Source organism: Jaculus jaculus, chromosome 7, assembly GCF_020740685.1.
Source record: "Jaculus jaculus isolate mJacJac1 chromosome 7, mJacJac1.mat.Y.cur, whole genome shotgun sequence".
In the NCBI taxonomy this organism is placed as follows: Eukaryota; Metazoa; Chordata; class Mammalia; order Rodentia; family Dipodidae; genus Jaculus; species Jaculus jaculus.
In genome coordinates, this window is record NC_059108.1 from 71,228,514 (window position 1) to 71,256,469 (window position 27,956).

At 46.5% G+C, this 27,956-nt stretch overlaps 3 protein-coding genes across 7 annotated transcripts in view; 1 reads left to right on the plus strand and 2 right to left on the minus strand.

Moving 5' to 3' along the window:
- Positions 1-10,516, minus strand: part of Nedd8 (NEDD8 ubiquitin like modifier) — a 26,302-nt gene extending 15,786 nt beyond the window's left edge. The window contains exon 1 of the mRNA XM_004661828.2: positions 10,236-10,516. Within this exon, the coding sequence (XP_004661885.1) occupies positions 10,236-10,253 (18 nt within the window). The 5' untranslated portion in view covers positions 10,254-10,516. The remainder of the gene's footprint in view (positions 1-10,235) is intronic.
- Positions 10,455-17,868, plus strand: Gmpr2 (guanosine monophosphate reductase 2). 2 transcript variants are annotated; one of them, XM_004661830.3, is made up of 10 exons: positions 10,456-10,822; positions 11,174-11,270; positions 11,390-11,509; positions 15,005-15,088; positions 15,221-15,394; positions 15,557-15,638; positions 15,718-15,824; positions 16,009-16,051; positions 16,817-16,976; positions 17,298-17,868. In XM_004661830.3, the coding sequence occupies exons 2-10, from the start codon at positions 11,184-11,186 to the stop codon at positions 17,485-17,487; spliced, it is 1,047 nt and encodes a 348-aa protein (XP_004661887.1). In that variant the 5' UTR covers positions 10,456-10,822; positions 11,174-11,183; the 3' UTR covers positions 17,488-17,868. The 2 variants fall into 2 exon arrangements, with proteins under 2 accessions (XP_004661888.1, XP_004661887.1); XM_004661831.3 differs by lacking the exon at positions 15,005-15,088 and having other exon boundaries at positions 10,455-10,822.
- Positions 17,869-18,357: 489 nt separating this feature from the next.
- Tinf2 (TERF1 interacting nuclear factor 2) lies at positions 18,358-21,685 on the minus strand. 4 transcript variants are annotated; one of them, XM_045153891.1, is made up of 9 exons: positions 21,237-21,685; positions 21,045-21,149; positions 20,856-20,960; positions 20,670-20,777; positions 20,494-20,590; positions 19,453-19,900; positions 19,299-19,366; positions 18,712-18,803; positions 18,358-18,634 (listed from the first exon to the last, which is right to left on the minus strand). In XM_045153891.1, exons 1-9 carry the CDS (start codon positions 21,426-21,428, stop codon positions 18,521-18,523), a joined length of 1,329 nt encoding a protein of 442 aa, XP_045009826.1. In that variant the 5' UTR covers positions 21,429-21,685; the 3' UTR covers positions 18,358-18,520. The 4 variants fall into 4 exon arrangements, with proteins under 4 accessions (XP_045009826.1, XP_045009827.1, XP_045009828.1 ...); XM_045153892.1 differs by having other exon boundaries at positions 18,358-18,614; positions 20,856-20,957; positions 21,237-21,684; XM_045153893.1 differs by having other exon boundaries at positions 18,358-18,614; positions 20,685-20,777; positions 21,237-21,684.
- Between the last annotated feature and the right edge of the window lie 6,271 nt (positions 21,686-27,956).

Consider the following 27,956-nt stretch of genomic DNA (forward strand, 5'->3'; position numbering starts at 1 on the left):
GGGTTGTTTCCTGAGAGATGCAGTTCTCACTCTGGAGAATTGGGCTTCCACCACACCTATGTATCATGGTCAAGCTGTTTGGGTAGGTCAAGATTCTGCAAACCATTTCATTTCCTTTATCCCACAAGTCACCTTCTGCCCTTCACCCCACCAATACAAGTCATCTTTGGATGATACAGCAATGAGAAGTGTCCTAAGTAAAGCATTCCTTCAAGTCAGAAGGATTTTGTCCCAATGTATAAGTCAATATTAAGAATTCATAGAATTTTGTTGTTTTTTAAGGTAAAATTTCACTAAAGAGGCCTTTAACACACAGCCTCGGAGCAATCCTTCGACCTCTGCCTCCTGAGTGCTGGGATTAAAGGCATGTGCCACCATGCCCAGCTTCAAAGAATTTTTTTTTTGTTTGTTTGTTTCTCAAGGTAGGGTCTCACTCTAGTCCAGGCTGACCTGGAATTCACTATGTAGTCTCACAGTGGCCTTGAACTCATGGTGATGCTCCTACCTCTGCCTTCCAAGTGTTGGGATTAAAGGCGTGCACCACCATGGCCAGCCAAGAGCTTATTAAAAATATTTTGGGCTGGAGGGATGGTTTAGTGGTTAAGACATTTGCCTGCAAAGCCAAAGGACTCAGATTTGATTCCCCAGGATCCATGTTAGCCAGATGCACAAGGGATGCACATGTCAGTTTGTTTACAGTGGCTGAAGGCCCTGGCACACTCATTCTCTCTCTCTGTGTCAAATACATAAATAAAAATATTTTTAAAATTTTTATTTATTTGAAAGAGACAGAAACAGAATGGGTGTGACAGGGCCTCTAGCCACTGCAAACTCTGGATGCTTGTACCACTTTGTGCATCTGCCTTATGTGGGTATTAGGGAATGGAACCCAGATCCTTAAGACTTTGCAGGAAAGTGCCTTAACTGCTAAGCCATCTCCCCAGGCCCAGCCCCCCCCCTTTTATTTTCAAGGTAGGGTCAAACTTTAGCCCAGGCTGGCCTGGAATTCACTATGTAGCCTCAAAGTGGTTTTGAACTCATGCCGATCCTACCTCTGCCTCCCAAGTGTTGGGATTAAAGATGTGTGCCACCATGCCTGGCTCTCCCCACCCTTTTTATTCAAAGAAATTTCTTCTTCTTTTGGTTTTTCGGGGTAGGGTCTCACTCTAGCCCAGGCTGACCTAGAATCTACTATGTAGTCTCAGGGTGGCCTCAAACTCAAGGCGATCCTCCTCTGCCTCCCGGGTGCTGGGATTAAAGGCGTGCCACGCCTGGCTCAAAGAATTTTTAAAGGCACCAGGCCATTCCCCCACCCCTTCCCCGGCACCTGAACATCCTGTTAAGACTTAAGGTTTCGCTTTCCCCAGAGCCTTGTGACCAATTGCCACTTGCCTGGAAAGTCCCTATATGTTAATAAGGTATCAGCAAGCAGTCTTCGCATGGCCAAGTCTCCTATGACCCGTACCCTATACCTCTTCCTACCACTACTCAGTCCCTACATGGTAATTAGGCATCAGCAGGATCTTTGTACTAACCAATCCCTTATGACCTGTACCCACATGTACCTCTTCCTGCTCTTTCACAAATGCTTATAAACCCATTCCCCTGATGAATAAAAGAGCTGTCCTCCGACAGTCTCCCGGGTGTTCTTCCCCATTGCACTTAAGGCCACTCATGCCTGGACGCCCCTGGGAAACCAATGCACAGAGGCCCCAGGACGGCCAGGAACCACAGCTGGCACCTGAACAGGAACTCTCTGAGGCACACTGCAGTAGGTGAGTGCTCCCCTTGAGGGACATCGCCTCCCTGTAGCCTTGCCTCCACGACAGAGCTGGCAGGTTTCTCCCTTCCCTCCTTTATTTTCAGTTGGTGCCACTGCGAGGGACTGAATATGGTGCCCTCTGGTCTTCTTGTCTTCACTCTTTGGGCTCTTGACCTGCGCAGGTGCATTGTCTCCACTTCCCTCCCCAGCGGCCCCCTCCCTCCTTTCCCCTTTACAAAGCCAGCTCTGGGGCATACTGGCCCAGTGAAGAGGCTGGACTTGAAAGCCACCTTCTCTATTCCCGAAGACCATGTGCCACCTGGACCAGCTGGCTGCCAGCCTGGTGTCTTGGCCACTGCCTTGGTGCCTACCAGACCTGTCTCTGGGTGAGAGCCCAGGAGCAGGGAGGGGCTAGTCCAAAGGTAGTTACAGATTTGTTTTGTTTTTTTGAGGTAGGGTCTCACTCTAGCACAGGCTGTCCTGGATTCACTATGGAGTCTCAGGGTGGCCTTGAACTCACAATGATCCTCCTACCTCTCTGTCTCCCAAGTACTGGGATTAAAGGTATGTGCCACCACACCTGGCTAGTTACAGATTGAACTTCTTGTTCTATGCTTTCCCTTTTCTCTCTTTCCTCCCAATTATAGTGGTTATTAGACAATCTATTGGTCCTTCTAAGACTACCACCACACCAAAATCGGATGATGACTCTGATGAGGAGGGCCCCAAAGACCAACCAGTGGTGGACCTCAGTTCCCTGAAAAAGATTATAGAACAAATTAGAAAAAAAAAGTGACTTCAAACCCTCGTATGCCCACCCACCTTTACCCACCCTTGCCACCCTACCCACCTGGAAAGGACATGATAGTCATGAAAGTTGCTCAGGGAAGGGCATTTAATTGTATAAAATCTAAAATATGTTTACCTGATGCCAAGGTTTTAATCAGAGAAACTGAGTCTTATGGATAAGGCCTCACTCATTAACAGCTCACTAATGCTAATTTGTTATGATTTAAGGGTTATAAAAACTGGCATTAAGACTCTTATAAAGTAAGTTAGGTTCCTCTATATGTTAATTAGGCATGTTAATGAGTTTTCAGCCAGCAGCCTTCCCACAGCCAATTCCCCTATGACCTGTACCCTATACATTTTCCCACCACTATTTAGACCATGTGACCCTTTTCCAGCTCACCTGGAAAGTCCCTATGTGCTAATTAGGCACCAGTGGGATCTTTGTACTAACCAATCCCCTTATGACCTGTACCCACCCACACCTCTTCTGGTTCTTTCACAAATGTTTATAAACCCATTTCCCTGATGAATAAATGAGCTATCCTCTGACAGTCTCCCAGGTGTTTCTTCTCATCGCACTCACACCCACTCAAGACCCTGCTCCACAGTTGCCTGGACACCCCTGGGAAACTGATGCACAGCGGCCACAGGGCCGCTGGGAACCACGTTTGCGTGTGTGCATGCCTGTCTGTGCACTTATGTAGCATGTGTGAATGGAGGCACGTGGGTGCTACAGCACCTATGGGGAGGGGAGGTCAGAACAACTTTCAGGTTGGTTCTTGCTTTTTCACCTAATTTGAGGTGCACTTCTCCCAGGATCACTCTTTGCTGTTGCTGTTCTTTGCTCACTACAAGCTTCTGGGAAACTCTCATGTCTCAGCCTCCCATCAGGAAACTACCAGCATGCTGGGATTACAGAAGCCAGCCATGGCTTTCAGCTTTTCATGTGGGGTCTCTAGATCAAACTAAAGGAACTAAGGCTTGAGGGAGGCAGTCTTTATCCACTGAGCTATCTCCCCAGTCCCAGTATTTTTATTTATTTTTTTTTTTGGTTTTTCGAGGTAGGGTCTCACTCCGGTCCAGGCTGACCTGGAATTAACTCTGTAGTCTCAGGGTGGCCTTGAACTCGTGGCGATCCTCCTACCTCTGCCTCCCGAGTGCTGGGATTAAAGGCGTGCGCCACCAAGCCCAGCTCCCAGTATTTTTTTTAAAAAACATTTTATTTATTTGAGAAAGAGGAGAGGGGGAGGGAGGGAGGGAGAGAGAGAGCGCACGAGCGAGAGCGGGTGGGCAGGAGGGAGGGAGGGAGAATGGGCACACCAGGGCCTCTAGCCACTGCAAATGACTTCAGACACATGAACCACCTTGTGCATCTGGCTTACATGGGTACTTGGAAAATCAAACCTGGGTCTTTACACCTCCCAGGCAAGCGCCTTGCTGGTAAGCCATGTCTCCAGGCCCCACCCCTTGTCATATTTTAAAAATATTTTTATTTGAGAGGAGGAGAGAGGAAGAGAGTACGGGTGCATTAGGGCTTCCTGCCCTACAAATGAACTTGACACACCCACCACTTTGTGCATCTGGCTCTACATGGGTACTGCTGAGCCATCTCTCCAGCACCCCCCCCAATCGCCTTCATCATGTTTTATTTATTTGAGAGAAAGAGAGAGACAGAGAAGGAGAAAGAGCATGGGCCTATTAGGGCTTCCTGCTCCTATAAATGAAGTCAACACACCCGCCACTTTGTGCATCTGGCTCTACATGGGTACTGGGGACCTGGATCTGGGCCTTCAGGGTTTACAAAAAGCACTTTAAACCACTGAGGTAAAGACAGATAGATACACAAAGTGGTGCATGTGCCTGGAGTTCATTTGCAGATACAAGAGTCTATGGCACACCTATAATCACCCACACACACAATCTATCTATCTTGAATAAGTAAATATAAATAAGGGCTGAGGAGATACCCAGTGGTTTAAGATGCTTGTTTGCAAAACCAAAAGACCAAGGTTTGATTCACCCAGGACGCATGTAAGCCAGATGCACAAGGTGGCACATGAGTCTGGAGTTTGTTTGCAGAGGCCAAGGCCCTGGCACACCCATTCTCTCTCTCTCTCCTTGCTAAACAAAAACTATTAAGGCAGATATGGTGGCACACACCATTAATCCTACCATTCAGTACGTAGAGGTACTGTGAGTTTGAGGCTATCCTGGGACTACAGAGTGAGTTCCAGGTCAGCTTGGGCTAGAGAGACATCCTACCTGGAAAAAACACCAAATATGAATGTCTGGCTGCGATGACTCACATCTATAATCCGAGCACTTTGGAGGCTATGATAGAAGTTTTGTGAGTTTGAGGCCAGTCTGGGGTAGACAACGTGCCTCAAAAACAAACAAACAAAAAATACATGTACCAGCATGGTGGCACATGCCTTTAATCCCAGCACTCAGGAAGCAGAGGTAGGAGAATCACTGTGAGTTCCAGGCTACTCTGAGACTGCATAGTGAACTCCAGGTCAGCTTGGGCTACAGTGAAAACTTACCTCAAACAAACAACAACAACAAAAAAGATAGAGGGGCTGGAGAGATGGCTTAGCAGTTAAGGCACCCGGTTTGATTCCCCAGTACCTACACAAGCCAGATGTACAAGGTGGCACAAGCATCTGGAGTTCATTTGCAGTGGCTAGAAGTCCTCACATGCTCATTCTCTCTCTTTCAAATAAATAAATAAACAAATAATTTTAAAAATACGTAAAAAGGGCTGGTTGTGGTGGCACACATGTTTAATCTGCACTCAGGAGGCAGAGGTAAGGAGGATCGCCGTGAGTTTGAGGCCACCCTGAGACTACATAGTGAATTCCAGGTCAGCCTGCGCTAGTGTGAGACCCTACCTCGGGGGAAAAAAAAAAAAAAAAAAAAGTAAAAAGGGCTGGAGAGTTGGCTTAGAAATTAAGGCATTTGTTGGCAAAGCCAAAGGATCCTGGTTCGATTCTCTAGGACCCATGTAAGCCAGATGCACAAGGGGGCCATGCATCTGGAGTTTGTTTGCCATAGCTGGAGGTCTTGGCTTGCCCATATTCTCTCTCTCAAATAAATAAATAAAATATATTTAAAGCCAGACGTGGTTGCATGCCTTTAATCACAGCACTAGGGAGGGAGAGGTAGGAGGATTGTTGTGAGTTCCAGGCCACCATGAGACTACATATGAATTCCAGGTCAGCCTGGGCTACAGTGAGACCCTACCTCCAAAAACAAAAAGAAAAAAAGAAAAAGAAAGGGAAGTTAGAGGACAGAGAAATCCATGTTTGGCAAATAGTAATGCATAAAAGAGGACTGGTAATTTTGCTATTTTTTCTTTAAGAGAGGCCTGCCCACCTGGTAAGCATATTTTTTACTTTTATTCATTTAAGAGAGTGAGAAAGAGGCAGGGAGAAAGAGAGGAAGAAAATGGGCATGCCAGGGCCTCCAGCCACTACAAATGAACTCCAGACACATGCGCCATCTTGGGCATCTGGCTTACATGGGTCCTGGGGAATTAAAACGGGGGTCCTTTGGCTTTGCAGGCAAATGCCTTAACCACTAAGCCATCTCTCCCACCCATGACTGGTAGTTTTTTTAGAAGTATTAAGTAAAAAGAAATTCAGCCAGTCACATGTCTTTAATGCCAGCACTAGGGAGACAGAGGTAAGAGGACTGCTGTGAGTTTGAGACTACACTGAGTGACTACAGATAGAATTCCAGGTCAGCCTGAGCTAGAGTGAAACCTTACCTCGAAAAACCAAAAACAAACAAACAAAAAAAGGAACTTACTGTAAAAACAAAGGCAGGCATGAGCCGGACATAGTGATTCATATCTTTAACCCCAGCACTCAGGAAGTTGAATTTGAGGCAGGCCTGGGCTATAGAGTGAGTTCTAGGTCAGAATGGGCTACAGTGAGACAAATTTTGCCTCAAAAGGAAAAAAAAAAACAAAAAAAAAACCAGCCAGGCATGGTGGCACACCACCTTAATTACAGCACTCGTGAGCGAGAGGTAGGAGGATCACTGTGAGTTCCAGGCCACCCTGAGACTACACAGTGAATTCCAGGTCAGTCTGGGCTAGAGTGAAACCCTACCTCGAAAAACCAAAAAGAAAAGAGAGCCGGGCATAGTAGTACACACCTTTGATCCCAACACTTGGGAGGCAGAGGTAGGAGGAACACCATGAGTTCAAGGCCACTCTTGAGGTTACAGATTGAATTCCAGGTCAGCCTGGACTAGAGTGAAACAATACCTTTAAAAAAAGAAAGAAAGAAAGAAAGAAAGAAGGGAGGGAGGGAGGGAGGGAGGGAGGGAGGGAGGGAGGGAGGGGAGGAAAGAAAGAAAAACAGCTGGATGTGGTGCTACAAGCCTTCAAGCACTTAGGAGGCAGACATAGGAGGATCGCTGTGAGTCTGAGTCTATCTACCCAGAGATTAAACCAGAACTTGAAATTCTGAGTCAGGAAGATCTCCACAAATTTCAGTCTAAGCTAGGCTGCAAAGTAAGGCCATGTTTCAAAAAAGCTGAAAAACGTTTTAAAGGATCACACACACACACACACACACACACACACACACTCACTCACTCACTCTCCCTCTCTCTCTCCACCCACATAGCAGGAAATTACCATTTTAGCAAGATCTTTAGCTGCTTTAGTAAGATCCTTATGTTTTATGACGCTTGAGATGCTCATCTGGCACACGGTATTTTTAAAACTATAGATCTCAGCTGGGCATGGTGGCACACACCTTTAATCCCAGCACTTGGGAGGCAGCCTGGACTAGAGTGTGATCCTACTCCCAAAATATATACATATGAATTAGTAACATGTGTAACATACATATAAAGTAAAAGCAAAAGTTTCACAAATTGCCTTACCCCAGCAGCATACCTGGATTTTTTTCTGTCATCTTGAAACACATGCACACAAATATATATATATATATACTGACAGTATCTAATTCCTAAACATATTTGTATTTTTTGTGGTGCTGGGGATCAAATGCAAGGCTTCACATATGCTAGGAAAGCGCTCTAACACAGAGCTTCAGCTGCTTCCCCAACCTCTTTCTTTTTAATGTTTTAATTTATTGATTGATTTGAGAGAGATAGAATGAGAGAATGTGCACACCATGGCCTCCAGACACTGCAAATGAACTGCAGATGCATGTGTCATCTTGTGCATCTGGCTTATGTGGGTCCTGGGGAATTGAGCCTCAAACGGGGTCCTTAGGCTTCACAGGCAATCGCTTACCCACCTGCTAAGCCAAGCCATTTCTGCAGCCCTCTCCCAACCTCCTTCCTTTGCTCCCCTCTTTCTCTCTTCTTTATTTTATTATTTTATTTTTTGAGACAGGGTCTGTATATATAGCCCCAACTGGCCAGAAACAGGATCATCCTGCCTCGGTCTCCCCAGTGCTGCTGAAATTACAGGCATGGGGCACCACTCAGCTTTTTTTTTTTTTTTTTTTTGGTTTTTCGAGGTAGGGTCTCACTCTGGCTCAGGCTGACCTGGAATTCACTATGTAGTCTCAGGGTGGCCTTGAACTCATGGCGATCCTCCTACCTCTGCCTCCCGAGTGCTGGGATTAAAGGCGTGCGCCACCACGCCCAGCTTCAGCTTTCTATTTTTGAGCTATGGTCTCACTCTAGCTCAGGCTGACCTGGAATTAATTCACTATGTAGTCTCTGGGTGGCCTTGAACACATGGTGATCCTTCCTACCTCTGCCTCTCAAATGCTTGGATTAAAGGCGTGTGCCACCACATACCTGGCTCACTCAGCTTTCTATTTTTGACAAGGTACTGGCAGAAATGGGGTTTACTGGGCTGGGCAAATAGCTCAGCAGTTAAAGGCACTTGTTTGCAAAGCCTGTTAGCCCAGTTCCTTACCCACTAAAGCCACATAAAGTGGCTCATGTGTCTGGAGTTTGTTTGTAGCAGCAAGAGGCTCTAACATGCCCACAGTCTCTGTCTGTCTGTCTCTCTCTCTCACACACAACCACACAAATAAATAAATATTTAAAAGGGAAGGGGGGAGCTGGGACTGGAGAGATGGCTCAGTGATTAAGGTACTAGCCTGTAAATCCTAAGGATCCCAGTTTTATCCCCCAGTACCCACATAAAACCAGATGCATTAGGTGGCTCATGCATCTGGAGTTTGTTTGCAGTAGCAAGATGCCTTAGTGTGCCCATTCTCTATCTGCCTCTTTCTTTCTCAAATAATTTTTAAAAATTTAAAAGGGGGAAACTACTTATGGGAAGGAAAGGGGTCAATGGGGGGGAACAAGAGAGGGTAGTGAAAGGAAGGCAAATATGAGCAAAATACAATATACATGCATGAAAATGTCGTAATAAGGTGGGTGGTGCAGGCCTTTAATCCCAGCACTTGGGAGGCTGAGGTAGGAGGACTACCGCAAGTTCGAGGCCAGCCTGAAACTACACAGTGAATTCCAGGTCAGCCTGGGCTATAATGAAACCCTACCTCGAAAAATCCAAAAAGAAAAAAAACAAAACAAAACAAAAGAAATGCCATAATGAAACCCATTATACACAAAAATTAGAAACAAAATTATGCTTGAGACTCGTAGACCCATCAACTCTCGTAGATCACTAATATCATCAACCTGCTCATTGGTTTCAATCTTTTAGAGGCTGTCTGGAAGTACTGGAGAAAAGGAGGTGAAGAGCAGTTATTCTATACGGTAAATAGCTGATGACAGGTATAAAAAGGTCAAATTTAAGTCGGAGTGCGTCAATTGTCAATTTCGTGCCTAAATATGCAAAGGAAAAGTCGGGCGTAGTGGTGCACGCCTTTAATCCCAGCACTCTGGAGGCAGAGATAGGATCACCATGAGCTCGAGGCCACCCTGAGACTCATAGTGAATTCCAAGTCAGCCTGAGCTAGAGTGAGACCTTACCTCGGAAAACCTAAAAAACAAAAAACAAACAAACAAGGAAAACATAGCAGATATGAATAATGAAGTTGAAAACTGATGAAGGACTAAGGGAATCGAAACGAGTCAAGCGCCGAGTTAGGGCACGGCTAAGTAGCCTGCCACAGCCAAGTAAGTGAGCCTGGTTCTTGATGCCCAGCTCACAAAAACAGGTGCCCAATGAACAGACCGCTAGCTTTAGCTTCTGCCAGATAACTAGGATATTACACGTAGGCAAACCATCTGCAAAGGCTGAGTGCAGCACCTGTGCCACCCTGTCTGCCCAGGCAAATATTTAGTGCTGTGCTTGAGAAAGCATCAGTTAGGGGCCTGGAGAAGCATACAAGCCAGACATGAAGGTCGAAGGGCAGAACCTTGCCCAAAAATACTAGAGTGAAGAGCCAAGCTGCTGCTAGGCCTTCTCTATGACTGAGAAGGCCCGAATACAGTGAGAGCTGGACAAAAGCTGCCACCTTCTAAACTACAGCACAGCGCTGGCCAGAAAGCAAGGACGGCCAGGACGCCGGGGCCGCCGGGCGGGGCCAACCTCCAGGGCCCCCGAGCCCCGCGGGGGTCCCTCTATTTCCCATCACGCCTCGCGCGGCGTCCCGAGGGTGTCAACCCTTCAGATTCAAGAAAAGCATGGTTTTCCTCCCCCTCTTCTCCCGTAAGACGCGGCGGCCAGCCCCGTACTACTGAGCCTTGGCAAGACTGGAAGTGCTCCCACCTTCACTTTAATTAGCATCTTCTTCCCAGGTTGGGGCTGCAAGAGGATAAATCGCTGCTTCTCCCACTGCGGTCTCCGCCGCCGTCTCCCAGCACTTCGCCTGTGGGAAACACTTCTGCTTCCGGGTCACTCTCTGGACCCACCCTCCTCTTTCCCCAGGGTTCCCGAAAGGCTCAGGAATCCTCTAGTACTACGTTTCAGTGGCGTAGTAGATACAAAGAAAAGAGCTAACTTAGTTACAGCACAGAGGAAGCTACTGCGATCCCCTGCGACCTCGGCGAGACGAGGCTAGCAGAAAGCTGGAGCGGAGCCAGCGATTCTTTCCGGCATGCCAGGCGGCAGCTTCGCCCGGTGCGCCCTGGGAGTCGTAGTTCTGCGCCGCCTCAATCCAACAGCAGCTGGGGAATGCGAACTCTGTTACCCAGAAGGCCTCTCTCGCGCGGCCTCGGAATACCAGGGTAGTCGTTCTGGCCCGCAATTAGCGGAACAAGTTGGCGTCGCCCACAAGACTTCGCGGGGCTTCACGACGGGAGTTGCTAAGCAAGGGAATCTTTGGTCAACTGCCACCCCCGCCAAGACAACAGGAAGTGAGTAACCCTATACCGGAAGCTGAGTGAGACCTCTTACTCCAAATTGCTTTCTCCCGGGGCGGGAAGAATTAACGGGTTAAGGGATGCGCCTTCAGCGATCACAACCCTTCCCAGCTCGCCTAACAGTCAGTGCTTGGGATGGAAGCGTCAGGGTAATCGCCACCACAGGACGGTCCCAGTGTTAAGCTTTGGGGGGGACACACCTTGACCTATCACCGACCTTACACAATTTAAGCAGAGCTGGACCCTGCCCCATCGCCATCAGGTCATTAAGGCCCACGGAGAAAATATTCAGGTCTCTCCTGAACTTGCTACCCTTACAGTCCTCTAATTTTTGGCTACCCCCAGCCCCCGCGCCATGCCTCATATTGACAATGATGTGAAACTAGACTTCAAGGATGTTCTGTTGAGGCCCAAACGCAGCACCCTTAAGTCTCGAAGTGAGGTGAGCCAGCTTCTCTTCCTTGCCCCCTCCTTTTTGACCTGAGCACCTGTGGGCCAGAACCAAGGGAAATGTGTAGTTCTAAATTAATGAAATGCTTAACTTTTTGTTCGTATCTGCAGGTGGATCTTACAAGATCATTTTCATTTCGGAACTCAAAGCAGATTTACAATGGTGTCCCCATCATTGCTGCCAATATGGATACTGTGGGTACTTTTGAGATGGCTAAGGTTCTTTGCAAGGTGAGACCTCACTGGTGTCCCTTAACTGTTCACTTATTCCAGGCTCGCTGCAGAGGCATTTTTCATCCCTATTTCCATTCTCAGAATGCTGTTTACTATTTTCTTCATTACTAAGGCCCCTTTATTTGATCAATTCAATGACCCATCCTAATTAATGGGATTCAAAATTAAATTTTATCCCATTTTAAAAAATATATGAATAAAGCTCTTCTCCACCACCACTCAGTTTCTATGGTATATAAAACTTTACAAGGGGACCAAATTCTGCCCCATCACATGTATCTCTTCTTTCCACCATTGTTTTCAACATAAAATATTCACTATTTTAGGTCAGAAACTAAATAGTACTAAGTATTCAAAAATTTCTAATTAGAACAAACTAGTAGGAAGCAACTTGTTAGTTTTTTTTTTAATGCCTACTATCTTTTTAATCTTAATCTTTTATTGCCAGGAATTTGAGACGTACCCTAGTACCCTAAATGGAATATATGTTTTATAAATACAAGTGGTTCACTTTGAAAATGACACAACTCCTGTTAGTAATACTACATGTGTCTGTAGCTGAGAGGGTAGTTGCCTGGGCACTTTGGGAACATATGTGCTTTGGTTTATCCATGTAGCTCTACTTGATGGATTCTGTTGTCCTTTGTCTGTTAGCTTTTAAGGATGTATTTTCCATTTCTGGCCTTGCTGTGTCTTTATGGAATGTCTCTTGTATTTTCTGAGGTTGATGGTTATGCACTTTTGTTATTGTATTTCTGTTGCCACTTACTAACTACTGAGAAATGCTGCTGTTGCCCACTGTCTACCTGCCCTGAACAGTATGGGAGATGGTAAATATATTGAATTAATTGACATGCTGTAATACATGTACGTTGTTGGGAACTGGCTTTCAGTATTGTGGATTAGTGCTAAAGAAATCAGATTTTAAAGGGTTAAAGAGATAGCTCAGAGCTGGGTGTAGTGGCACACACCTTTAATCTCAGCACTTGGGGATGCAGAGGTAGAAGGATGCCCATGAGCTCAAGGCCACCCTGAGATTACATAGCAAATTCCAGGTCAGCCTGAGCTAAAGTGAGACCCTACCTCAAAAGACAAAACAAACAAAAAGATAGCTCAGTAAAGTGCTTGCTTTGCAAGCATGAAGACCTTGTTCAGTCCCCCATTGCCCACATAAAAATGCTAAGCATGGTGGCACATGCCTGGGGCTCACTGACCAGCCAGTCTAGCTGACCAGTCTAGCCTAATTGATGAGATCCAGGCTAATCAGAGATCCTGTCTCACAGGTGATAGATGGCGTTCCTGAGGATGACACTTGAGGTGGTGCCCTGGCCTTAATATGCACCACATACATAAATCAGATTTTATAAACAGCCAAGTCTCTTAATAGAAAGGCGAGATGCAAGCTGGGTGGTGGCATATGCCTTTAATCCCAAGACTGGGGAGGCTGATGTAGGAGGATAATGGAGTTTGAGGCCAGCATGGGGGTACAGAGTGAGTTTCAGGTCAGCCTGGGCTAGAGTGAAACCCTGGCTCAAAAAGACAACAAAAAATGGCTAGATGCAAGCAAATTTTTTAAAAAAATTTTGCTTGTTTGTTTTTGACAGTGACAGACAGAGAGAAAGAGGCAGAGAGAGAGAAATATGTGCACCAGGGCTTCCAGCCACTGCAAACAAACTCCAGATGCTTGCGCCCCCTTGTGCGTCTGGCTTACATGGATCCTGGGGAATCAAGCCTCGAACTGGGGGTCCTTAGGCTTCACAGGCAAGCACTTAACTGCTAAGCCATCTCTCCAGCCCCCCAACTTTTTTAAGGCTTGGTATGTATTGTATATGCTCATTATATCAGTATGTTGCCAAAACTTGTTGACTTTTTGTCAACAAGTTGATGATAGAGGTCAGAATTCAATGCCAAGGGGGCTGTGGATCCCCAGCATCCACCTAAAATGCTGGGCATGGCTAAGGCTGGAGAATCCCCAGGGCTAGCTGGCTCACAAGCCTAGCCAAATCTATAAGCTCAAGGTTTGAGAGACCCTGTTTAAGAATAAGGTGGAAAAAATATATAAAGAAAAAAAAAATAGGTAGAGATCCTGAGCATGGTGGCACATGCCATTATTCTCAGCTCTTAGGAGGCAGAGGTAGGACTGCCATGAATTCAAGGCCACCCTGAGACTACATAGTGAATTCCAGGTCAGAGATCCTCCCACTTCTCTGCTTCCTGAGTGCTCGGATTAAATGCATGCGACACCACACCTGGCTCTGAAGTAGACTTTTCATGTTTATGTCCTTAACACAAGCTTTGTCCTTTACTCCAGCAGAAACAGGAAGAATAACATATTTTTAAAATATTTATTTGAGAGAAAGAGGCAGACTTAAGAGAGTATTGCCATATCAGGACTTCCTGCCACTGCAAATGAACTCCAGATGTATGAACTACTTAAGTGTTATCTGGCTTTACATGGGTAGTGGGGAATCAAACTCAGGTCCTTAGGCTTTTGAGGCAAGTGCCTTAACCACTGAGCCCTCTCTCCAGCCTTAAAATATTAGCTATGCTAACCTTAAAGCTTTAACTTGTTTGTGCATGTAGACTCACTGAACTACTGCCCACAAGTGAACCAGAAAAGAAAATTAGTTTAGTACTAGTTCACCTTAGAAAGAGCTAAGTGCAGGTAAACACTAGCTCCTTCATAGGGTTCCTTCATATTTGCTACTTACCCTAACAGTGTATCTTTGTCACTTTTTGTTTTGTTTATTATTTTATTTTTATTTGAGAGCAACAGAAAGAGGCAGAGAGAGAGAATGGGCATGCCAGGGCCTCCAGCCACTGAAAATGAACTCCAGATGTATGCACCACCTTGTGCTTACATGGGTCCTGGGGCATCAAGCCTCACAGGCAAGCCCTTAACTGCTAAGCCATCTCTCTAGCCTGTTTTTTTTTTTTCTTTTAATTTATTTACTGAGAGAGAATGGATGCGTTAGGGCCTCCAGCCACTGCAAACAAACTCCAGATGCATGCGCCCCCTGTGCATCTGGCTTACGTGGGTCCTGTGGAATTGAGCCAAGGTCCTTAGGCATTGTAGGCAAACACCTTAACTGCTAAGCCATTTCCCCAGCCCTGTTTGCTTTTTGAGGTAGGGTTTCAGTTTAGCTCAGACTGACCTGAAGTTCATTATGTAGTCTCAGGATGGCCTTAAACTCTTGGTGATCCTACCTCTGCCTCCCAAGTGCTGGGATTAAAGGAACGCACCACCATACCAGCTCTTTGTCACTTTTAGCTCAGAAGCAACATGCATGTTGGTGGGTGAAAACCAATCTAGATGATTATGGTGATGGGAATATTTTACAAGTACTAGCTTATGGTAAAAAGCTGTACTAGGATTTGTGAGAATAATGATTATGTTCAAATCCTTTCATGCTCATCCTTTTTAGTATACAGATCTATTTCTAGAAAAAGAGACCCTAATGAAGTTGTCCTTGATTTTTTTTTTCTTCCCAGTTCTCTCTTTTTACGACCATTCATAAGCACTACAGCCTCGATCAGTGGCAAGAGTTTGCTAGCCAGAATCCTGACTGTCTTGAGGTAACACTGGGCCTGTCCTGCTCCAGGAATCCCTTTTGGCTTCTTGGAAACCAGTCCTCATCTTTAACCCCACTATTTACCAGATTGCCTGATACAGTGCCACAAATTGGTCTGATCTTTCTTCTTCTATAGCACCTGGCTGCCAGCTCAGGCACAGGCTCTTCTGACTTTGAGCATCTGGAACAGATACTGGAAGCAATTCCCCAAGTGAAATACATATGCTTAGATGTAGCAAATGGCTACTCTGAACATTTTGTAGAATTTGTAAAGGATGTAAGGAAGTGCTTCCCCCAACACACCATCATGGTATGTTTCTATTATTTGATACATTTGTCTCCTCTTTGCTGACATTGTTTTGTTCTATCATTTCCCTTGTCTTCTGCTGCATTATTCTTTTAGTCTGTATAGCTGTAAAATATGTATTAATCAGGGCAGTATCTGTGATTCTTTTTGGTTGCTGTGTCTCAGGCAGGGAATGTGGTAACAGGAGAGATGGTGGAAGAGCTAATCCTCTCTGGGGCTGACATCATCAAAGTAGGAATTGGTCCAGGTAAGCTGGTTCCTTGGGCCAGTGTTGGTGGCAACATCCATGGAGCACTTCTCTCTCACCCTTGTCTTGTTCTTTGTAGGCTCAGTGTGCACAACGCGGAAGAAAACGGGAGTGGGGTATCCCCAGCTTAGTGCAGTGATGGAGTGTGCAGATGCTGCTCATGGACTCAAAGGCCATATCATTTCAGTAAGGCCCAAGGGCTGGGCAGTGTGAAGCTGCCAAACAGCTGCATTTTCTACAGTGTGGAGGCTCTGGAAAGAATCCTAGTCAGCATTTGAGTTCCTATTCACTTAAGAGGTGGCCAGTGGAATGTTGTTGAGGGAGGCTTGAGAAATCCAAGCTCTCTCTCACAGTGCTCCTTACTTTTCAGGATGGAGGCTGCAGCTGTCCTGGGGATGTGGCCAAGGCTTTTGGTAAGTTGGGAGGGCCAGAAGGAAGCTCTCCTAGAAGAGGTGAGTCAGTCACCTCTTAGGGTCTAGGGTCAGACTGAGAAGCTGAGGAAGACACTCAGATTCTTCCTTAGATGAACTGGTGACCCAGAAGCTACACCCCAACCTGAAACAGGCTGGCAGGGGATTGACTCTTCAAAAATGAGTCAGGGCTACTTGTGCTGTTTCCTAGATTGTTGGGCAATATAGATTCCTGAGTCCAACACCAGATCCACAAAAATCACCCTCTAAGGAATGGAACTGCAAACCTATTTTTCAGTTTTCCAGGTGGTCCTTAAAGTAGGAGGAACACATAAAGGCTTATTCAGCTGGAAGCAGTAGATGGGGGAAAAAAGCAAAAGGAAAGAAGTGAGAGGAGCCTGGACTGCCATAGGCCTTTTAAAACTCCACTTCAATTAGGCATTTTAGGGAGATATTATGGGTCAAGTTACCACCATGTGAAATGGAAAGATGTTGGAGTGTTTGTCAAAACTGAGAATATTAGCCAGGCATGGTGGCGCACGCCTTTAATCCCAGCACTCAGGAGGCAGAGGTAGGAGGATTGCTGTGAGTTTGAGGCCACCCTCAGACTACATAGTGAATTCTAGGTCAGCCTGGGCTAGAGTGAAACCCTACCTCGAAAAAACAAAAAAAAAAAAAAAAAAAAAAAAGATTATTACAGTTGTTTTTGAGGGTGTCCATGTGGGTACCTTGGCCAGATGCATAGTTCCTACCTCCTTGATTTTGCAGGTGCAGGGGCTGACTTTGTGATGTTAGGTGGCATGCTGGCTGGACATAGTGAGTCAGGAGGTGAACTCATCGAGAAGGATGGCAAGAAGTACAAGCTCTTCTATGGAATGAGTTCAGAAACAGCCATGAAGAAGTATGCAGGAGGTGTGGCAGAGTACAGGTATGTTGTGTTGAGATCCAGCAGTTAAAAAAGTTCTTAGAGAGCCGGGTGTGGTGGTGTACTTGCAAGGCAGACGTATGAGGAGTACCATGAGTTCGAGGCCACCCTGAGACTACACATGAATTCCAGGTCAGCCTGGGCCAGAGTGGGACCTTCACATCAGAAAAAAAAAAAAAGTTCTTAGATAATGTTGATTATGGAGAAAGGGATGGTTCAATTCTCAGAAGAAAAATTTGAGGGATGCTTACTGTTAAGACAGGAAGAGTCATTGGGCATAAGAAATCCAGAGCAAAGAGGTAATAAAGATTTTCCTATGCCAAGGGCTTCAGAGGGAAAGACAGTGGAAGTTCCCTTTAAAGGGGATGTGGAACATACCATTCGTGACATCCTTGGAGGGATCAGATCTACCTGTACCTATGTGGGAGCAGCAAAGTTGAAGGAGTTGAGCCGGAGAACTACCTTCATCCGAGTCACCCAGCAGGTGAATCCAATCTTCAGCGATACCTGCTAGACCTGAGCTGTTCTGCTATCTCAAGGCAGTACTCTACCATAGAGCCTCCCAAGAAGGCCTCTCACCCATCCCAGCTACTATAGCTTTGACAGTATTCTGTCCCTATCTCATTCCTGAGGGCTCCTGCAATAACTGTGCTCCTCTATCTGCACACTTAAAATGCCAAGGGCGTTCATGGAGAAGTGAGGAAGAAGTCTGAGAAAATGAAATAAGGGAATCAAATGGGAATCTAGGGTCTCTGCATCCTAAAGATTACTAGGAAGAAAAGATACTCCTGGTGGTGAAAGGCTTTTTAAAAATCATGTCATGTTAATCAGCTCTATTAAAGTTCAGAAGTCATTAAATACTTGAAGTACCTCAATAAAGACAGATCCCACCGATGATAGACTGGCATGTGGATTGCTGCTCCTGTGTAGAGGCAGAGTTAGTGCTGACCCACTGAAATGAAAGCCTAGGAGCATTAAAAGCCTGTTGGAGCTTTAGGACATACTGTCAGAACAGTATGAGGACAATTTATCTCTCTCTCCCAGTCTTGCAACTCTGCTAACCCTTATGGGCACATTTAAGTAACTTTATGAGAGAAGGAAAAGGGATTCATTCCAGTTGTATTTCTGACCTGGACCAATTCACCCCTCCTTAGGCAACCTAGTGGTCCCCCACTCCTAAGAGGTCAACATATTGTGCTGAACTTAGTGTGGACAGCTGACTGGCATAGCTCACTACAGCCCAGAACTCTAGATTCAAACAATCCTCCCAGCTAAGCCTCCCCAGTAGCTACAGGCACACACCACCATGCCCAGTGAGGCCAGTGGTATTTCTAAGGAATGACACATGGAGACCTTAATTCCTATTCCTCACATACAGACAGTGTCATAATAAACCCAAGCTTTAATTAAGAAGTATTTACAGAGTTTAGCAATGTAGCCAAGGCCTGTGCCTCCACTCCATTTCCACTAAACTGTTTTCACAGCTGCAGAAACAAACATGCAGGTGCAAAGGGTATTTCAGTGCCATCACAGGGCCCTAGAGCTGTCTATGCAGTCATGGGAAGGAACTGGCAGTGCACTGGGGCCAGGAGTGGGGATGTGGATGCCAAACTTTCTCTTCTGAGAGGTTTCCAGAGACTCCTATAAGAAGGAATCAGAGTCTTTACTGGAAACCCTTGACAGGTTTCTGTCTCGTTCTACCAGTTCATTTTTCAGCCTTCTACTTCTTCCTACTCACCTTTCCTTCCCTCTGGTTATTTTCTTCCTCATCAGAGTCCAAAACTGAGTCCCCTATGGTAATGGCAGAGCTAAGCAGAGATGGAGGGAGCACTGCAGGAAAGAAAGCCAAATTTAAAACCACTCTTGCTGGGCGTGGTGGCACCTGCCTTTAATCCCAGCTCTGAGAAGGGAGAGGTAGGTAGATTATTATGAATCTAGCCTGAGACTACATAGTGAATTGGTCAGCCTAGGCTAGAGTGTGACCCTACTGTAAACAAACAACCCCCCCAACACACACACACAAAATCACTCTTTCCAGATGAACATAGAAGTGCCCAGGAGTTGGATCTTAGGGTCCAGCCCTAAGGTGTGGTGGTGGGTGTGAGATTCCATTCTAAAGATATGCAAAGTGTGTCTACCTAGAGTTCCTGAATTGTGCTTGAATAGTGTGGTTTTCTCTGCTTGGTCCTATGAAAGTGGGCCAGCTTCTGCCATTATGGAACTTCCCCTGGATCTATAAGCTTCAATAAATCCCTTTCTTCCATTAAAAAAAAAAAAGAAGTGCCCAGGTGGTTGGCTGATCCAATGCTAATTCAGGGCCCTTACCTGGTTTCTTGGCTGTAGGAGGTGATAATGACAGTCTCAGGGGATCCACATAGCAATCCAAGCAATTCCTGAGGTGAAAGCAAACAAAAAGTAGGATAACGGGGAATAGGCAAAGAATGTGGTCTTAGTAAGGAGAGGCAGTTCTTCTACTCACTCTTTATGTTCTGAGGCAGACAAATGAGTTGGGTTCTCCTCTAGGGCTCTCTTCCCCAGGCCTTGAAATGGACTCTTAAATTTCCCAGTAGTAACTGTGTTTGTGCCTACAGAACATGCTGTATTGGCCTTGTGTGGTCCATGTTCTGTACTTTCAGGTTTAGACATGATGCGGGTTGGTATACCCAGATTCCTAAATGGGAACAGCATGACTGTCGGCCGCTCTTTATGGCCTCCCTTTGCGGATGTCCATCGGGATTGAATTTTTCGACGCCCTAGAGGGGCCAGATTGAAGTGGTGACCAGCTGGTGCTTCTGGGTGTTTTCTTAAAGGTGATCCTGGAGGGCCTGGTTTAGCTTTTGGCTGAGGACTGTGGAGTGCTAGTTTTGGTTGGTGAGGCATCTGTTCCATAGGCTCTGTCAGGTTCACTGAATCAGAAATGGAGCTTTCTGAAAGAGACAATGTCTATAAAGAAAATAGACTGAAAAAAAAAAAAAAGAAAATAGACTGGGCATGGTGGCTTACACCTATAATCCCAGCACTTCGGAGGCTGAGGTAGGATTGCCATGAGTCAAGGCCAACCTGGGCTACAAAGTGAGTTCTGGGTCAGCTTGGGCTGTGGTGAGACTCAGCTTCAAAACCAAAAGCTGCCTTAAATACCAGAACTCAGGATAAGGTAGGATCACTGAGTTTGAGGCTAATGTATGCTACAGTGAGTTCTGGGTCAGCCTAGGCTAGAGTGAGACCTTGCTTAACAAAAAACAAACAAAAACCAATAAAACCCAAGCCCAGTGTGGTAGCTCATGCCTTTAATCTTGGAACTTGGGAGGCAGAGGTAGGAGGATTGCTGTGAGTTTGAAGCCAGCCAGGGACTACCGAGTGAGTTCTAGGTAAGGTTTGGTTAGTGTGACCCTACTTTGAAAAAAACCAAAGCCAAAACAACAACAACAACAACAAAAAGCCTGCAAAACCTCCAGTGGGGCAGCTCAAAAGATGTCAAGGTCACCCTCAAATCCATAGTTATCCCAGAGAATCTTGGTACCTGGAAGTGGCCACCTCATGTCCACACCATATTGGCTCAAAACAATAGAAGAGGTGATGGAAACTCCAGGCTGCATCCAACTGAGCACATCTTGAAGCTGTGGACAGAGAGGGGTAAGAAATCCACAGTCCCTGATAAAGCCACCCCCACACTGTCCTATGCTCAGCCTTAACAACCTGTTGTGCCTGTACCGAAGGAAGTGCTTTTTCTAGCTGAAACAAGTATTCAAATAACAGTTTTTCCATGGCAGCCAGAAAGGGTTCCCCATATTCTTGTTCAAGGTCCTGTATACGGAAAAGAAACAGATCGAAGTTTAGGTAAAACAAGAGCCACATAACAGCCTCCAAATCAGCTAGTCTCACCTGCAGGCTCAAGGCCAAATCCACAGGGGTCTCTGACAGCTGCTTCACTTGTTGGCGAAAGGTTTCCTGTGCTTCCAAAACCTTCCTCCTCTCTCTCTCTGCCTGCTGAGAACACGAAAGAGAGAAGTGAGGTGACAATCTGGTTGTACCACGGGGTGTGGGTTAGGGCTTGTTCCAGAGATGACTTACGGCCATAGAGGTTCCCACTACGGGTCCAGGCTCTGGGAAGTGGTGATTCAGGGCTTTCAAGATCTGGGCCCACGGCCGGCCCTGCAGGATTAACTCCACCACCACCTGCACGGTACTGAGCTCAGAATCCCTACCCGGTTGGGCTTCTCCAGGTCCTCCCATCCCGCCCCTTTATGTCCTTCTTTCCAATACCTTGGCCTTGAGTCCCGTACACAGTCGCTCATGGTGCCGGTAGCGAACCAAGCCCGGGGCAGCAGCGCGCAGGCACTGCAGAAACTCCAGTACCCGCGGAAAGTGCTCCACTCGGCGCAGGCGCATCACCTGCCAGCAGGCGGCCGCCGCGAAGCGCCAGGAGGCAGCGCCGGCCCCCGGAGGCGGGGTCATAGCCCGGGCCGCCCCAGGCGTCCTCCCCCCCGCTCCTCCACCTCGGCGCCCGGTCCCGATTCCTCCTAGGGGCGCGGCTCCCTCCCTGGCTCGGATCTTTCCGTCGGCGTCGGCTGGCTCCGGGCGGACTTCGCTCTCTTCTCTAAGCGAGCCAGATTCTGCAGAGAATTGCGGCCCGACTGGAGGGGCAGGCCGTGGTGGCCGCCCAGCGCGCTGTTTTTAACGCCACAGCCGAGCGGGAGGCGGGAACCTCACTTCCGGCGGAGCGCCACGCTCCCCGGGCTCCGGAAAAGGGCGGAAGGAGGACGAATGGGCGCCCTTAGTATCCTCTGACGTCACAGCAGCAGGCCGCGCCCCCTAAGGCCCAGGCTTACCCGGTTCTACCCGGCGGAGGCTGCGGGCACCTGCTTTTCCTGGAGCCGCCTAGTTAGTAAAGCGGAGGCCCACCACTCTGTCCATCCTTTCAGTCTGTGACCCCAGCCACCGAAGCCGCTCCTGCGAATTTAATTGCACCAGGGTGAGGGCTCGTGTCAGAATGACAGCCGGAGAGAAACAGAAGAGGGCGCTGGCCCTTAAGAAATAAACCACATTCTGAATAATGCTGGGCATACTAAAACAGATTGTTCATTGAAAAAAAAAGAAAGAAACCACAGGGCCGGTCGTGGTGATTTACACCTTTAATCCCAGCACTTGGAAGGCAGAGGAAGGAGGATCGCCGTGAGCTCGAGGCCACCCTGAGACTTCATAGTGCATTCCAGATCAGCCTGGGCTAGAGTGACACCGTACCTCGGAAAGAAAAAAAAAGAGAGAGAGAGAGAGAGAGAGAGAGAGAGATAAAAGAAAAAAAAATTAACTACAGGGCTGGAGCAATGGCTCAGCGGCTGAGGTTCTTGCTCGCAAAGCATAAAGACCATGGTTTGATTCCCACGTAAAACCAGAGCACAAGGTGGTGCATGCGCCTGGAGTTCGTTTGCAGTGTCCATAGGTCCTGGTACACCTATTCTCTATCTTCCTCTTATTCTCAAATATAAAAATAAATAAAATATTAAGAAAAGAGAGAGAGAGAGACCAGCGAGGCGTGGTGGCGCTCACTTTTAATCCCAGCACTTGGGAGGCAGAAGTAGGAGTAGAGTTCGCCTAGAGTTCGAGGTCATCCTAGACTAAGTAGTGAATTCCAGCTCAACCTGGGCTACAGCAATACCCTAGCTAAAAAAAAAAAATTATATATATATATATATATATATATATATATGGGCTGGAGAGATGGCAAAGTGGTTAAGGCACTTGCCTGCAAAGCCAAGGGACCCAGCTTCTATTCCCCAGGTCCCACATAAAGCCAGATGCACAAGGTAGCACATGTGTATGGAGTTCATTTGCAGTGGCTAGAAGCCCTGGCGCACCCATTCACACTCTCTCTCCAGATAAATAAAAACAAAAATATTTTTAAAAATATAATAACAAGCCGGGCGTGGTGGCGCACGCCTTTAATCCCAGCACTCGGGAGGCAGAGGCAGGAGGATTGCCGTGAGTTCGAGGCCACCCTGAGACTCCATAGTGAATTCCAGGTCAGCCTGGGCTGGAGTAAGACCCTACCTGGAAAAAACAAACAAACAAAAAAAACAAAAACAACAACAACAAAAAATAAAAATAAAATAACATACAAAATAAGAGAGAATGGGCACTCTAGGGCCTTAGACACATGCACCACCATGTGCATCTGGCTTATGTGGGTTCTAGGGAATTGAACCTTGGCTTTGTAGGTAAATGCCTTAATCACTAAGCCATCTCTTCAGGCCCTCAGCTTAAATTTCTTTTCCTTTTAAAAAAAAATTGTTCATTTTTATTTATTTATTTGAGAGTGACAGAGAGAGAGAGGAAGAGGCAGGTAGAGAAAGAGAGAGAGAATGGGCATGCCAGGACCTCCAGCCACTGCAAACAAGTTCCAGACTCATGTGCCCCCTTGTGCATCTGGCTAAGGTGAGTCGTGGGGAATCAAGCCTCAAACTGGGGTCCTCAGGCTTCACAGGCAAGTATTTAACCGCTAAGCCATCTCTCCAGCCCTCAGCTTACATTTCTATCATGGCAGGGTAAGCATGGCAGGAGCAGACTGCTGTCATCACAACTTCATGTAAGCAGGGGAGAAGAACTGGACTACACTGGTCAAGGCGTGTCCCTAGTGGCATACTTCCTCCAGCAAGGCTCCACCTCCTAAAGATTCCATGAACTTCCTGGACATGGTGGCACAAGCCTTTAATCCTAGCACTCAGGAGGCAGAGGTAGGAGGATTGAAGTCCGTTCAAGGTCACCCTGAGCATACAGAGTGAATTCCAGGTCAGCCTGAGCTGGAGTGAGACCCTACTCAAAAATAACAAAAGGGCTGGAAGAATGACTTAGTGGTTAAGGCATTTTCCTGCAAAGCCAAAGGACCCAGGTTCAATTCCCCAGGACCCACATAAGCCAGATGCACACGGAGGTGCATGCATCTGGAGTTTGTTTGCAGAGGCTGGAGGCCCTGGTGTACCCATTCTCTCTCTCTCTCTCTGTCTCTCTCTCTCTTCCCCCTTCTTTCTCTCTGTCTCTCTCACTCTCCCCTTTCTCTGTCAAATAAGTAAATTAATTAAATAAAACATTTAAAAAATAACAAAAAAAGGGGGCCTGGAGGGATGGCTTAGTGATGAAGTCATTTGCCTGCAAAGCCAAAAGGACCCAGGTTTGATTCCCCAGGACCCACATTAGCCAGATGCACAAGGGGGCACACACATCTGGAGTTCATTTGCAATGGCTGGAGGCCCTGGCTGGCCCATTCTCTCTCTCTCTCCTTTCTTCCCTCTTTCTCTACCAAATAAATAAATAAACAAACAAAAAAGATTCCATGAACTTCCTGAACAGTGCCACCAACTGGGGATTATGTATTCAAACACTGGCTATGGTGGACATTTTGCATTCAAATGAGCAGGGTCTGAAATGGCCCATAGTCAGGTTGGGTCCTCACACCTCAATAAATATAATCTAGAAAATTCCTCACAGACATTCCAAAGATTTTTTTTTCTAATTTATTTGAGACAGACAGAGGGAGAAAGAGAGAGAAAGGGCACACCAGGGCCTCTAGCAACTGCAGACGAACTCCAGATGCATGTGCCACTGTGTACCTGGCTTACATGGGACCTGGAGAATTTAACCTGGATCCTTAGGCTGTGCAGGCAAGCACCTTAACCCCTAAGCCATCTCTCTGGCCCCATTCCAAAGATTTTTTCTGTGATGAGTCTACTTAAAAAAAAATTTTTTTTGTTCATGTATTTATTTATTTATTTGAGAGCAACAGACACAGAGAGAAAGGCAGAGAGGCTGGGCGTGGTGGCGCACGCCTTTAATCCCAGCACTCGGGAGGCAGAGGTAGGAGGATTGCCGTGAGTTCGAGGCCACCCTGAGACTCCATAGTGAATTCCAGGTCAGCCTGGGCTAGAGTGAGACCCTATCTCGAAAAAAAAAAAAACAAAAAAAAAAAAAAAGAGAGAAAGGCAGAGAGAGAGAGAGAATGGGTGTTCCAGGGCCTCCAGACACGTGCACCCCCTTGTGCATCTGGCTAAGTGGGTCCTGGGGAATCGAGTCTTGAACTGGGGTCCTTAGGCTTTACAGGCAAGTGCTTAAGCGCTAAGCCATCTCTCCAGTTCCGTGATGAGTCTACTTTTGAGCTCTGGCCTTATGTGAGTATTGGGGAATTGAACCCAGGCAGGCAGATTTTAGAAGCAAGTGCCTTTAACTCTCTAGCTATCTCCCCAGCCCTTCCATGATTCTAAATCCTGCCAAATTGACAACCAGAGATTAAGCATTGCACTCTGCTATAGTCTACTTTGTTTATTGAATTACTTTCCTTGACCACCTAACAACAAGTATTTAATGAGACTGCCTACTGCAGTTATTTTCTCATTTCTGGGACAAAACACCCAGCCAGAAGCAGTTTATGGGAGAAAGGTTTATTTCAGGCTTACAAGTTACAGGTGAGTTTTCATGTGGTAATGAAAGCATAGTAGAACAAGCAGCCAATTCACATCTTCATACATCAACAACAAGGCGAGAGCTGGAAGAGTGAGCTAGCCAGTGAACGCCCAGTGGACTGATCTAATAAACATTAAGGTCTGTGCCCAGTGACATACCTGCTCCAGTAAGCCTCCACTCACCAAAGGCCCAACAACCTTCCCAAATTTCCACAAACTAGGGACCAAGCATTCGAAACACATGAGTCTGTGGGAGACAACCCACTATACGGCCCATCTTTGGACCATTTCTTCTATTTCCAGATATGGTCTTCACTTCCCAGATCAGTCTTCTAAGCTTATGCAGACACCTAGTCTCAAGGAACCATACATTACTTATCTTTTCTTCATTTATTCCCTTTATGTGGTGCTTGTTTGTTTGTTTCAAGGCAAGGTCTCATTCTAGTTTAAGATGACCTGGAGTTTACTCTGTAGTCCCAGGCTACCCTGAACTCATGGCAATCCTCCTACCTCTGCCTCCCAGGTGCTGGGATTAACATGTGTTCCACCACACCCAGACCCATTTATTCCCTTTCTATCATTCCTTTTTTTTTTTTTTTTTTTTTTTTAGGTAGAGTCTCTCTCTAGTCCAGGCTGACCTGGAATTCACTGTGTCTTCAGGGTGTTCTCAAACTCACAGTGATCTTCCTACTTCTGCCTCCCAAATGCTGGGATTAGAGGCATGCACCACCATGTTGGCTCTTCCTCTTTTTCTTCTTTATCTTCTTCCTCCTCCTTCTTCTTTTGTTTTGTTTTCATTTTTGCTTATTGAGGTAGAGTCTCACTCTAGTCCAGGCTGACCTGGAATTTACTATGTAGTCTCAAGGTGGCCTCAAACTCACGGTGATCTTCCTACCTCTGCTTCCCAAGTGCTGGGATTAAAGGCGTGTGCCACCATGCTGGGTCCTTTTCTTCTTCCTCCTCTTCTTCCTCTTCTCCTTCTTTTCCTCCTCCTTCTCCTTTGTCTTCTTCGCAAGCAGAGAGAGACACAGAGAGAATGGGCACACCAGGGCCTCTAGCCACTGCAAACAAACTCCAGGCGCATGTGCCCCTTGTGCATCTGCCTTACGTGGGTTCTGGGCAGTAGACCCAGGGTCCTTTGGTGAAGAACCCAAACCAAAGTAACACCATGACAGACTTTAATAGGCCTAAGTTTCTGTTTCCCTGCAGGGCCCAAGTTACTGATACAGTACTTTGCAGTTACTGGAAAAACCACAAACTTCCCAGTACCTGAAATAACCCTGTAATGGGCCAATCAGAAAGGACCAAGTAGATGTTATACATTCCTGTGGCTATAGATAAGTTTGCTTAATGGTCCTCAGCTACTATGGAACCAATCAGCTTGTAACGTGTATATTCTTGCTAAATGTCAACCTGAAAGGCCCAAGAATTCAGAAGCCCAGAAATACTATCACGCTCCAAAGGGAGCTTAAGCGGGCCCCTGCATACCTCAAACTCCAGGCTTTACTCTCTGTTGGAAGCAAGTAAAGAATCCCTCTTCTCATTATATCAGAGCCCGCTCCTAATATAAAACTAGGTAAAAAGGGCATGAGATAGCCCTCAAGGATGGAAAATGAGTAATGAAGTGAACTACTTATTTGGTTTCTGTAAATAGCCTGCACTATAAGCCTTACACTATAAGCCTTAATAGCCCACACTGTAAGCCTTAGTAGCTCGCACCATAAGCTGTAGCAGCCTGCCTCAGACCACCAAGGTCATAGGAGGCTGATACCACACTCTGCTACTCCCACCCAAGGACCTGTGCAAATGCTGACCACCAAGGTCATAAGAGAATGATTGGTCCACGAGGGGCTTGAACAAATTAAACTAATTGGCTTAGAAACTATGGGGTGGCACAAACTGACTGGCTAACACCCTGCGGGCTCCTGATATTAAAAAAATGATTGGTCTAATGCACAGGCTTTGTTAGAAACCCTATAAAAACTGTCCCGTTCCTGCATTCGGGGCTCTGCAGTCCTCTACTGTGCAGTGTACGACTGTGGGCCCCAGCGCGCTTGGAATAAAATCCTCTTGCAGTTTGCATCAAGACCGCTTCTCGTGAGTGATTTGGGGTGTCGCCATATCCGGGCAGAGCGTGGGGACCCCCTATTGTTTTTTTTTTTCCTTCAAACCAATCATGTTAGAAATTCCCCTTCTCTTTGTTTGAACCCAATAAAAGCTTCTCCCAAATGCCATTCGGGGCTCTTGGACAGACCCACTGCATTGGTGGTCTGGAGCCTGAGCTTAAGCCTGAAATAAAGCTGTTGCCTACGTGTCTGGCTCTCTTGGTGGTCTTTGGGAACTCCATGATCTGGGCATAACATTTGGCTTTGCAGGCAAATGCTTTAACTGCCAAGCTATTTCTCCAGCCCCTGGCTGCCTTTCTATCATACTTTATACAGATCTGAGTTTTACTTGGGTTGTTTTCATTCTTTCTCATTGGATATGGTACATTCCTACATATCCCAGGCTGCGGGAGACTGAGGCAGAAGGA

What these genes read in the sequence shown, in the direction of transcription:
- Gmpr2 (XM_004661830.3), top strand. Translation starts at nt 11,184, where the DNA reads ATGCCTCATATTGACAATGATGTGAAACTAGACTTCAAGGATGTTCTG. An exon ending in AGAATCCTGACTGTCTTGAG is followed by an intron (nt 15,089 to 15,220) that starts GTAACACTGGGC and finishes CTTCTTCTATAG; the next exon opens with CACCTGGCTGCCAGCTCAGG. An exon ending in GGATGTGGCCAAGGCTTTTG is followed by an intron (nt 16,052 to 16,816) that starts GTAAGTTGGGAG and finishes TTGATTTTGCAG; the next exon opens with GTGCAGGGGCTGACTTTGTG.
- Tinf2 (XM_045153891.1), bottom strand. Translation starts at nt 21,428, where the DNA reads ATGACCCCGCCTCCGGGGGCCGGCGCTGCCTCCTGGCGCTTCGCGGCG. An exon ending in CTTCGGTACAGGCACAACAG is followed by an intron (nt 20,591 to 20,669) that starts GTTGTTAAGGCT and finishes CTCTGTCCACAG; the next exon opens with CTTCAAGATGTGCTCAGTTG. An exon ending in ATAACCAGAGGGAAGGAAAG is followed by an intron (nt 18,635 to 18,711) that starts GTGAGTAGGAAG and finishes TTTCCAGTAAAG; the next exon opens with ACTCTGATTCCTTCTTATAG.